This window comes from Canis lupus, chromosome 19 (genome assembly GCF_048164855.1).
Source record: "Canis lupus baileyi chromosome 19, mCanLup2.hap1, whole genome shotgun sequence".
Taxonomy (NCBI): domain Eukaryota; kingdom Metazoa; phylum Chordata; class Mammalia; order Carnivora; family Canidae; genus Canis; species Canis lupus.
In genome coordinates, this window is record NC_132856.1 from 3,537,151 (window position 1) to 3,549,282 (window position 12,132).

Sequence of the window (12,132 nt, forward strand, 5' to 3'; positions counted from 1 at the left end):
AAGTCAAATTGTATTCAGAAGTTGCTTCAGCTTGATAGGTCAGGAAAATCAAATGTAGAAAATGAGCACCAATATCTGTTTGTGGAAATATTTAGACCTTTCCCAACCTGGCCCCAGCCTGCCTATGTAGCCTCATCTCCTCATCTTCTTCCCTCCCAACCCCATGAAACCTAAACCCCAGTTCCAGCCACAGGAACTGACAGTCATTAACTGCACACAACTCCATTCTGTACCTTTGATTACTCTCCTCCCTCTGCTTTTAATGCCTCTTATCTGTTTAGCTAACTCCTACACACCCATCAACATCCAGCAAAAAATGACCTTGGTGATTGTGTCACCACTGGGTCAGGGTTAATTGCACTGGTTCCCTGCAGCACACTACTCTGAGTCTGTCACTGCCCTCCTCACACTAAACTCAGACCACCTAGGGGAAGACGTCTTGTCTCTTTCGTGTCTGTGTCCCTTCCAAGAGCCAGCCCAGGACCTGGCTTCTGTGATAGAATGTTGGTAAATATTGCTTTACTGAAATGATGTCTCTCATCTCTGTAGCCTATCCTGTTCTGCTACCCTATAAAAAGCCACAGAAATAATCAGAGTTACAGGTACTATGGGTAATTTTTTAAAGTAGGACTTTTCATTTCTCTGTCTGGGGAGCCAGCCAACAAGAAGTCTTCCCACACAGCTGATGCCCCAAACCATTGGTGTCACTTTCTCCAGGAGACCACTCTGAGCTTCACTGGCATACCAAAGCAGTCACACTGTGATCTGCTTCTCAGCTGGAGTGCCACTGAGGATGACAGAAAGGGACATCACACAGAAGGTTCCAATTACAAGAGTAAATGCACTTCAAAGATCACTCTCTAGAGGTGAATGTATGAGATGAAAGAAGTTTCATTATGGCAAGATTTTGCCTTTATCTTTTTTTTTTTTTTTATAAAACTCTAAGCAACTTTTTAAGTGTTTCTTAAATTACCTCTGTTGTTTATTAAAAGTGGAAGCTCCCTGGCCCTCACCTTTGGAAAACTCTGAGTAGGTGGAACTTAGGAATCTAAATTATAGGAAGCATCCTGGCAGTTGTGGTATGAGTAATCATAGGACTGCACTTTGAGAAATACAAATAATGGTGAAGACAGTGAAGAGGTGGAGGGATGATATGCCCAGAATATTTACTACACATTCATGGCACAAGCAAAGCACCAGGCCAGCTCTTAGAGGGAATGCAGAGATGAATGAGACAACCTCCCTTCCCCTGGGCGGCACTGGATAGTCAGGTACTCTAGGAGGATGGCAAGTTTATTCAGTCAAAGTATCCCAAATTCACAAATTATCAGAGCAGGCTATCAAATGTGGTCTGATCAAATTCCAGAAGTGTTCTGAACTTAGATAGACATTTCTTAAGTTCATGCTGGACAAAAAAAAGCACTATGCTTTTACAATGGCCAAAGATGTCAAGTGAGGTATTCCTAATGCCATCTTTCTTAGAGAAAAGGCTTGGATTTAGAGATTCATCAGTTCAGGTGGCTTTGAACTAGACTGAATGGCTTGTCCTCTTTTTTTTGTGGGTGTCCATGAAATGTATTTCCAGTAAATCATGTGAAGGATTTTTTTTTAAAGATTTTTAAAAGTTTATTTGAAAGAAAGAGAGAGCATACCAGCAGGAGGAGGAACAGAGGGAAAGGGAGAGAATCTCAAGCAGACTCCATGCTGAGCGAAGAGCCCACTTTGGGCTTGACCTCATGACCCATGAGATCATGACCTGAGCTGAAATCAAGAGTTGGATGCTTAACTGGCTGAGCCACCCAGGTGCCCCCGTATGAAGGATTTTTTTTTAAGGGCCACATACTGTTTTTTTTTTTTTTTTTAAGATTTTTATTTATTTATTCATGAAAGACACACACAGAGAGAGGCAGAGACATAGGCAGAGGAAGAAGCAGGCTCCATGCAGGAAGCCCAATACAGGACTCGATCCTGGGTCTCTGGGATCAGGCCCTGGGCTGGAGGTGGCACTAAACCGCTGAGCCACCCAGGCTGCCCACATGAAGGATTTTAACCTTGATTATCTGGCACTCTCAAAAGAGAGCCCTGAAATAAGTACTCTAAGAGACCAAAGACTTCTTATGACTCCCAAATTTCAACTTAGCTATAGTAATTTTTACCATTGATATCCTAAAAGTTCATGGAGAGTTGGCAGTCCCACATTTCATTATGACCATCAGTTAGAAATTGTACTTTATTTAATCTGCATATCATTCTAATGCTATATTACTTATGGTTTCATATTTGCCATATGGTTTCCCAGTAGACTGTGTCTTAAGGACAAAAAAAAAAAAAAAAAAAGAATCTTAAAGGTATTCTGATTCCTAGTGCAAACACAAAGTGGATATCCAAAATGTACACTGCTTAAAATTAACTAGAAGTTTAGAGTGCTTTCTATTCTGAAGTTAAAGTTGGAAGCTTTTACAATGAAAGAGCTTGATGAACAGTGATGATAATGATCTTGAAAATGAATGAGAAATATCTTTAGAGAATGTTATCTTATCCACTGACTTACTGGTATATGTTTGCAGAAAAGCATGGTATTCCACAGCCAAAGGATTATGCAACTACATTCTATGCTTTGTTCCTATGAAAAGAGATAAATTGCTAAAAGTCACACCAAGAGCAAGCATTTGTTCAAGAAAGTAAATTTTACGTCTGTTTTCACACAGACTGATGTATGGAGTCAGCTATATATCTATGATATATTGTGACAACAGGTCTTATTGTTACTCCTGAATCCTTAAGAAAGTGTTTAATTACATTTGGTATCTTCAATTAACTAAGGCAGAGAATAACATATGTTTTAAAACATCATAAAAGAATAGAATGTGTTATCTTCAACTAATTTATCCTAATTAATAGATGTGATCATTTTTTATCACTCTTTCTCTACTAGTTCTTGGGTAAATATGGAAATTAGCACAAAATTATGGCTTTCTGCAAATCATTTTATTTACATGAGATAAATATGCCAAAGATTAATAGTCAATACATGTTGTTAAGATCCTTTGGAAATAGACATTATACTTATCACCTCAGAGAATATAATGATGCATACCTTGCCTTCAAGGATTTTTTCCTGTGTGTCTACATTTTTCAGCTGTGGAATATATTTGGATTCATAGTTCTCACAGGCCCCTTTAGAGAAGTACTAGCAGAGTGTTGACCTGTGTCTGGTTAGGACCAGCCCAGGTTAAGAGAAGTTACTGATTCTTTAGGCAGACCAACCTGGGGGAAGAGATGAGCCCAACAACAGACTTACAAACCAACAATTTTTCCCAATACCTGGGCCAACATCCCTATATCCTTAAGAAGATGACTTTTATTAAACAACAGGAAGTGAGTTTTCAGCTCTTTGGACTCAGTGCTTGCCACGTTCTGGGAAGCCAGTCGTCAATTTTTGGTTTGACAAAAAAGTGTAAGAAAAAGAGAGAGGGTAAGGGTGAGGAGGTGATCCATGTATGCATATAATTAAATTTTTATTTTTATTTTTTATTTTTATTTTTATTTTTATTTTTTTATTTATAAAAAATGTTGAGGACACAGATTTGAATTAGACACTATTCTGCCCTCATGAGATTTACAATCTAATCTAACAGGGAGACAAACAAAGATAAATAAGAACAATATATTTTATAGGAATCTGATTTCTGTCTAAAGGACAGTGGAAGCCTAAAGAAAGGAATGGCTAGTTTTGTGTAGAGAGACATGAAAGATTTCTTTTTTTAAAAGATTTTTTAATTTTTAAGTAATCTCTACATCCAAAATGGGGCTTAAATTCACAACCCTGGGGATCCCTGGGTGGCTCTGTGGTTTAATGCTGCCTTCGGCCCGGGGTGTGATCCTGGAGACCCTGGATCGAGTCCTGCATTGGGCTTCCTGCATGGGGCCTGCTTCTTCCTCTGCCTGTGTCTCTGCCTCTCTCTCTCTCTCTCTCTCTCATGAATAAATAAATAAAATCTTTTAAAAAAAAAATTCACAACCCTGGGATCGAGTCACATAGTCTACTAACTGAACCACCCAAGCACCCCTAGACATGAAAGATTTCTTGATGATGACTGTTGAACTGAGCCTTAAAAGAGAAGTAGGAGTTTATGAAGTAGAGGAGGAGGAGAGGCCATTCTAGGCAGAGACCAGCCTATGCAAAGGCCAGGAGCTGAATAGCCTCATCTGATTGGGGAACTGCAAGTAGTTCCACATGCCTGAAGCATACAGTAGTGGAGTGTGTGAGAGGAAAGGTGAAGCTCCAGTCAGTGGCTGGGTCTTGTATACCTTTCAAGGAAGGGATAGACATGAGAAGTGTTGAGGAGGTGCAACCAACAGAATTGGGTGACAGATATGGAGGGTGCTAAATCAAGTTGGATAGTGGTGATATATTCATATGAAGCTGAGTACCTGTGACTTGTCACCTGTGGCTTGTTGTAACATCTCTAGGTCATCCCCTAAGCTTGCTCCTACCCTCTTTTCTCAGGCTCTCCCTTGTTCTCCCTATATGAGCTCAGCCTTCAGACCTGCCAGGGCCTGCAGAACAAGCTAGTGAAGAGGAACAGGGAAGGAATGAGGGAAAGACAGGCCCAGGGCCTGAAAGAACTGACACAGTGAGGCCAGACTTCACTCACATGTTGAAATACACTGATACCCAATACTAGGTCAAGACATAAAGCCCAGGGGCCATTCAGAATCAGATGGGACAGCAATTTTGTAACTGCAGATTATTTGGCACCCAAGGGCTCAGTGCCAGAACTTACTATTCAGCCGCCTACATTTCCACTTGGAAATTCCACAGTGGAAATGTAAAATGTTTCAAACACATGATTTTCCCTCCAAAATCAAGCTTTAACAAAAGGAACTTGGTCTTCCTTTTATTTGATTTTCAGGGTAATATGTTTTGAGGAGTGAATAATATGCAGACAGATGATTATTTTCTTAGTCTGGTGAGAAAAAACTGACAAAGGACAATAAAGGGTTAGCAGGTGAAGAGAAATAACCTTATTATAAATGAGGACTCTCAGCCTATGTTCTGTGAGCCAAGACACACTGTAGACAAGCAGTGCCAGCATCACCCAGAATTTTATAAATGGCAGAAAGGCCTTTTACAGCATCATCTGAAATTTTGTAAACAGCAGATAAGCTTTCAACCCAGTCCTCAAAGACTTTTTTTCTGAAAATACCTGAGATGCCTGTGTTAGACTAAGAAAGGGACAAGATCATGTCTTCTAGGGTCTTGGGCTCCACATCGGGAACTGTAAAATGAGAATTGAAAAAACTCAGCAGACAACTCAAGTGAGAACAAAATTGTCACAAGCATTATATTAGTAGTGGCTAGATTGCATTTGACATGCAAGTCAGAAAGTAGCCCATCCACTCAGATGGGTAGGCCAGCTTCACTCCCGGAAGCCTACAGATTGCAAAATCCTTTTCTGGCTTTTTAGGATGTCACCTGACAGCTTCCACCTCTCTCAGATGTTCATGACCAAATGAATTCCTCTAAATCTTGTCAGGGAGCTTTTCTCCCCACCTGATGGCTGAGGTGGAGGCTTGGCCTAATTGACAGCCCTTTGACCTTCTGGTTGTCTCTATGCAACCTTAGAAGAAACTTTTATGAGAGATTTGATCATACAGTCAGTAAGCCATCAACTATTAACCTAGCAAATAGTTAAATTAAAGTTAAGCAAATGTCAGATTTCAGCCACTTCAGTGAACATTGGCTTACTTACCCAACAGTCTGGAACATACAGGAGGACGAATTAACATGGCGAAGTACCTACTACATGCTAGCTACCTTGTATACACAAAGTACCTAAGAACAAAGAAATTCCCACAATAATGTTTGTGAAAGGATAGACAGCTAATGTGAGTACCCCCTTACCCTTTTGTCTCATTACAGTTATGTAATAACTTCATCTTTGCCACAACTTAAGAAAATAGCATCATCATCTTTAATTTACAGATTGAGGGAATTGAGGCTTAGAGAGATTATATGAACCCAAGTTAGTAAGTGATGATGACACAAGCATATGAACCAGGGTCTGTCTGTTTCCAAAAGCCCACCTGCTTTTTCTGTATCACAAGGGAGACTACAACAGTAAAGATACTTACTAAAGCTTGTTTCTAAAGCTTCTTTAGCAAGTCAAGTAACTCTGGAGGCTTCTCAGAGCGAAGACACAATCCCCTTCCTCTTTTGGATCCAGCCCAGGGAAGAATAGAGTAAGCCTGCCACCTGAAGGCAGCCCAGCAGGCAGAAGCAGGAAGCCAATACCATTGTAAGCAGGATGCTGTGGACTGGGAGCCCTAGGAGGGTACCAGAGAAGTGCCCTCACCTCTACCCTCAGTCAGCTGCCTGTGTGTGCACACCCACAGTCTGGAAAGAATCTATAGCAGCCAAACACAAGAAGAGAAGGTCTTAAAAAATATATTAAAAAAAAAAAGAGTAGGTCTTCATCCTTGTAGAAACAAAAACGAGGAGAGGGAGGCAATGTCCTATAATTTTCTCCCTCCCTCACCCCCCCCCCACCAAAAAACCCCTAAGGTATATAGCTTGCATCCAAGGTCGATTTTGGTTTGATTGCAAAGATTATTTCTATTCATTGGTCTATTGTGAATAAAGAAAAGTCAGGCTGAGTGATTTTTATAGCTTATAAATTAAAGATATAGAGGTATCTCATTGAAATTCTAAAGATGTACTGATCCTACCCTAGATTTCTCTCATCAAAAGAATTCTCTTGTAGTGCTGCTGCTGACTTATTAATAAAGATCACACTTTTATTTGATTATTTATCTAATCAGGATTCACCTTCAGTTTAAGCTCATTAGTCTGCTGTTACAGAGTGACGCTCTAAGTGTACTTGATGTTGGGATTACATCCAAGTGCGACGGAGAATGCACTCAGGCGTTAATGGTCAGGAGCAGAGACAATGCCCTGCCAGCCATGGCACCCTCGAGTGGAGCATGTGCGCTGTCTGCCAACCAAACAGAAAGGGCACATGTTTCAAAGAGCAGAGTAAGGACTAAACATTATAATTAAATACACTTAGTAACAGAGAAACAAAAATGGCAAGCGCTCTAATTATTTCAAAAACCAAGAGATTAATACCCATTCTTTATATGCATTATGTTGGGGAAGCTTTTCTAATGGACTTTTATTGAAACTTCCAAGTTATGTTCAGAATGCTGGTTACTTGGCATGCCCCAGCCTGACTCCCAGTGACTTGCATTTAACCTTTTTGCTTCTGCTTGTTAATAGGTCTTCCAAAGTGGTTGTAGTATAATCCAGCCTAAGAATATCTCTCCTGGGTTTTGGGGAGCAGGTAACTAAATCATCTTGTTCTTACCTGATGAGTATTTGCCAGGTTTAGCTGCTGGTGATAAATCCTCTTCTTAAAAGCCGTCTTGCCCCACAAATAGTAAATTCCACTTTTTGTTGGACTAGAAAGCCTCTAGCTACCACACTGAAAGATGGCCATGGACAGCAGAGCTGTGCAGTTAACTGAGGCCAGTGTGTTCCCTCCTCTGAAACACCACAGCTCAGACTTGGCATTGTAAATGGGCTAAATTATTTATCCAATCCGATAAGAGAAAGCAGTTAAGAGCTTCCTGAGTTGATAGCCTCAGTCCTTGGATCCATGCTGAGACAGGAAATCAGCCAGGTTCCATCAGCAAAGAGGGGGGAGAAAATAAAAAGACTTCCTCTGAAGTCCTCTGACATCACCACTTATGCCTGGCATAAGTCCCAACCATGGTGAATATAAGCTGTTCCCATCAATCTTCTTGAATTCATTGAGCACTGTGTGTGAGGCAGTGTGAGATATAAGAGATATGAAAAGCAGCCTTTGCCTTCAATGAGCTTACGGTACATCCACTTGGACAGAGAAAGCATTGGGAGAGTTAAACTGCCCATTCTTTCATTCATTCCAGGCACACAAATGGGTCAGACCCTGTGTAGGTAAGAAAGAATGAAAAACTGGCAATGATGAAAACACCATCAGACTGGTACAATGTTGGACAACAGGTGTTAAGTAACAGTGGAACAAGAAATGTCATGAGACGGTATCTGATTAATTTCTCAGTACATGGTCCACACAATAAATGCCAAGAGATCAGAGCAGCTTAGTTTAGGTGTTGGATGTGGCTTCAAACAACACAGCCTTGCCCCATTCAACATGCGGCAAGTGCAATGAATCCTCTAGGACCCTCTCAATAGCGAAGAGATTGGCTATGCAGAGCAGGGTCATCAGATTGGGTCAGCGATGGAAGGAGGTCACCCATGAGAGAAATGTCTCTCCTTCCAGGGACTTCACCTCTACTTCAGGAGCCATCCTTAGGTCAGAAAATATGGCCCCAATGCTTAAGACCTTTCACTGTGAGACTTCGGAAGAGAGAACAAATAAGATCACCTAAAACGTGTGTTTCTTATTAGAGTGGATTAGAAATTCTTATGCAATTACATTTCCCATGGAGAATTTTACTTAAAATCATGGTTATATAAATGATATTTCTGTTACCTGTTATAGTTTCTGGACTTCCGAGGCTAATTTGTTTTCTCTTTTAAGTTACCTGTTACCATGTTGCCTATTTATTTACATATATGACCCTTTTCCACCGAATTAATTTCTTTTTTTTAATTAATTAATTAATTTATTTATTCATGAGAGACAGAGAGAGAGAGGCAGAGACACAGGCAGAGGGAGAAGCAGGCTCCCTGCAGGGAGCCTGACGTGGGACTCGATCCCTGTCTCCGGAACCATACCCTGGGCCGAAGGCAGGCGCTAAACCACTGAGCCACCCAGGTTGCCCCCACCGAATTAATTTCTTAATGGCAAGAAACATGCCTTATTCATCTTCCTAAACTTCTTATCATTCAGCACATTGCCTTGATAAAACGGCAACCAGTGAATATCTGTTGAATGAACTATATCATCCAAAAATGGAAGACGAACTGGGCATCCCAGTTTGGAGGCTTCCTTTGACCTCAAACCTGAAATTTTTCAAAGAATGGCCCTTTCTTAATGGGGTAAAGTTCACGCAACAATGCTTAAGAGAGGAATGCCTGGGTGGCTCAGTGGTTGAGCATCTGCCTTTGGCTCAGGGTGTGATCCCAGGGTTCAAGGATCGAGTCCCACATGGGGCTCCCTGCATGGAGCCTGCTTCTCCCTCTGTGTCTCTACCTCTCTCTCTCTCTTTGTCTCTCATGAATAAATAAATAAAATCTTTAAGAAAAAAAAAAAAAAACAGTGCTTAAGAGGAAGAGACGGGCTTACAATGATGAGGAACAGGAAGGACACATCCCTACTGGCAGGTCGGCGAAATCATTGCTAACAAAAAACTGAAAGACAGATGTCAGGGTTGAGTTGTCCTCACATTCAAATGTGAAATTCTTATCCTAGAGGCTCATTGTGTGAACCGGAGTTGGATGTTTCAGAACATAAAGCCTGCAGTGGAATCAGCTTCATGCATAAGCACAAAAGATAGAATACTCTGGGAAAAAAAATATATTAAATTTGGGTATGGAGTACAGAGCAGACATCACTATTGCTTAGAAATTATCAGAGAAGTAGCACCAGGCAAGAAAGAGAAAAGTCAGAGGCCCATAAATATGTGATACAAACTGTTGGAGGAAGGGGGTGCTTGCCACAGAAAAGTTGCAATTCTTGATCATCTCATTTCTGTTTATCATTCTCTATAGGTGGAATTGGCTGTGTAGGTCGGGACAAAGGCCAGGTTCGAAAGTGCCTTGATGTGGTGGAGATCTATAACCCTGACGGGGACTTCTGGAGAGAGGGCCCACCTATGCCAAGTCCCCTACTCTCCCTTCGAACCAATTCTACCAATGCAGGAACAGTAGATGGGAAGCTCTATGTCTGCGGGGGATTCCACGGAGCAGGTATTGATTCAATTTTAAATGCTTTATAACTTCCCTCGGCATTGACTTTAGAGTTTAGTGACTGAGTACCTCACCAAAGCTCTGAACTTGAGTTTCCATGTCTGCAAAATGGAGTTGCTACCTCCACAGGCTATAGTAAGAGTTAAATGATATCTAGTTTATAATATGTCTGACATATAGCAGTCACTCAATAACTATTAATTGAATATGAAGAGTCAAGAAATGGGAGAAGCAAGTCTAATCCTGATTGCAGGGCTAAGAGGAGATTTGAAAACATGAAGAACAGGTAGAAATAGAATAATGAACAGAAGTGTTGGGGTTTAGCATGGTCTTTATTGACCAAGAGACCCTGATCTAAGAGGACGCTCTTATTCCTTCTCCACTATTACCATTTAAAATAAATTGCTTTAAATCATTTCTAGAATAATACCTAATGTATATATCTATTACTACATTTAGTTCCCATGTATCAAATTGTACCATCTTTGCAATACACAGTATGGATTTATAATTTTTAACATAACAGGGAAATTTTTAAATATACACAAATCTAATGAGCAGCTCTCTCCAAAGCTTGAGTAGTTGCATCAATAAATAAGGCAGAATACAGTTGTATTAAGATGACTAACTGTTCAATTCTAACCTGACTAATAGAAGCAGTAGGCCAGTACATATCCATGAAAAGCATGCCTTGAGAGCACTTAAAATTTGGAAGGGTGCCAGATTAAAATAAAGCTGACACTGCAGCAAAGCAAAGGCTTTTATAAGCCCACCTTAATTTTTAATGCACACCATTATATGGAAGTTAAAGAATAAAGTTATCATTATGAATTAAAAGAGACGGGAGATAAATGAACCCAATACAATGAGTGGGCCTTATTTAGTTCTTGATTCAAACAAATCCTCTGCAAAAAGATATTTTTCAGATAATCCGGAAAATTTTAATATGGACTAGAGTATTAGATGATAGTAGGGAATTGTTCATTGTCAGGTTATAATAATAATGGCATTGTGGTTTTGTATAAAGGAGAAAGAAAAAAGAAGAACGTGAACAATTACAGATCATTTAGAAGTATTTGTGGTTGACAGTGATATGCTATCTGAAATTTGCTTTCATGTACTCCAGCAAATACTTGTTAAAAAAGTGAATGGGGTAAGGGGGGCAAGAGCAGACTTTATAGCATTAGTAAAATGTTGATAATTGTTCAAGTTGGATAATGGATGCATCGGGGCATTATTTCACTACCTTTGTGTATGCTTGAACATTGCCATAATAAAAAGCTTTCATTTTCCTTTCTCTTTCTTCAGAGGACTTTCCAAAGAGGTTTTTAAAAAACTGTTTTAATATCTTTTATATTAAACATCATATGCTTGTGTAAAGTAATCTATCATAGTAGCCAGAAATCTGGCTCAGGAAGGAGATCTAATAACCAGTGCCCCTGGTTCACACTCTATGTATAAGGCTGGATACGAGGAGTCAGGAGAGAGATCCCAGCTGCTGGACCCATACATACACCAGAGCTCTCTTCCAGCTGTGATCACACACCTCCTCTCCATCCTCTGGCTTTTGGCTTTCTCTTGACCAGAAGAGGACAGAGAATACAGAGAGAGGGTAGCCTAAGGACATCCAGAGTGTTGAGTGGCAATTAGTATCTGAGGACCCGCAAGGTATTCTGTTTTGTCTTGTTTCTTTATCTTATCTTTCCTGGTATAATATTGAGTTAGTGAACTTATATCCTCCAGCTTTTCAAACATGTCTACACTCATACTATGAGACAACCTCTTTTCTTGGTACTGTAGTAGACTAACAATGCTTTCAGCCAGAGGGAAAGGGATTTATCATGTGAGCTCTCAAAGTCCATTTTAATTATTTGGTTCTAACATGGTGGATTTTCTGGGATTAGCTGAATGAATCATCACTGGGGTTTTATGAAAAATAGAGCAATTGTATAATAGCATGCCCATTATGAACCAACAACCACAGCATCAGACCTAAAAACAGGCAGTGAATCTTCTCTCCTTGTGTGACACAAACCTAGTCATTCCATTTATTTATTCAGAAAACCACAATCAAGAAAAAAATCTCTTATAATCTATTTAGTTAATTCAATAAAAAGGTGATTGAAACATAACTTTTTATAAGCATTTGGGATGCCATTGAGATATTCAACATGTGGTAGGAAAGACAGATACAAAAACATGTAATAAATACA

At 40.0% G+C, this 12,132-nt stretch overlaps 1 protein-coding gene across 9 annotated transcripts in view; it reads left to right on the plus strand.

The window, feature by feature from the left end:
- KBTBD12 (kelch repeat and BTB domain containing 12) overlaps window positions 1-12,132 on the plus strand; it is a 78,667-nt gene that overhangs the window by 41,205 nt on the left and 25,330 nt on the right. For 7 of the 9 annotated variants that reach the window (XR_012011460.1, XM_072784882.1, XM_072784881.1 and 4 more), the window contains one exon: window positions 9,722-9,919. Coding sequence is in view for 6 of the 9 variants with exons in the window: in XM_072784882.1 (XP_072640983.1) it covers window positions 9,722-9,919 (198 nt within the window). In the remaining 3 variants the exon portion in view is untranslated. Of the gene's footprint in view, window positions 1-7,282; window positions 7,298-9,721; window positions 9,920-12,132 lie in introns of those variants that run through there. The other 2 variants (XM_072784887.1, XM_072784888.1) reach the window with 2 other exon arrangements.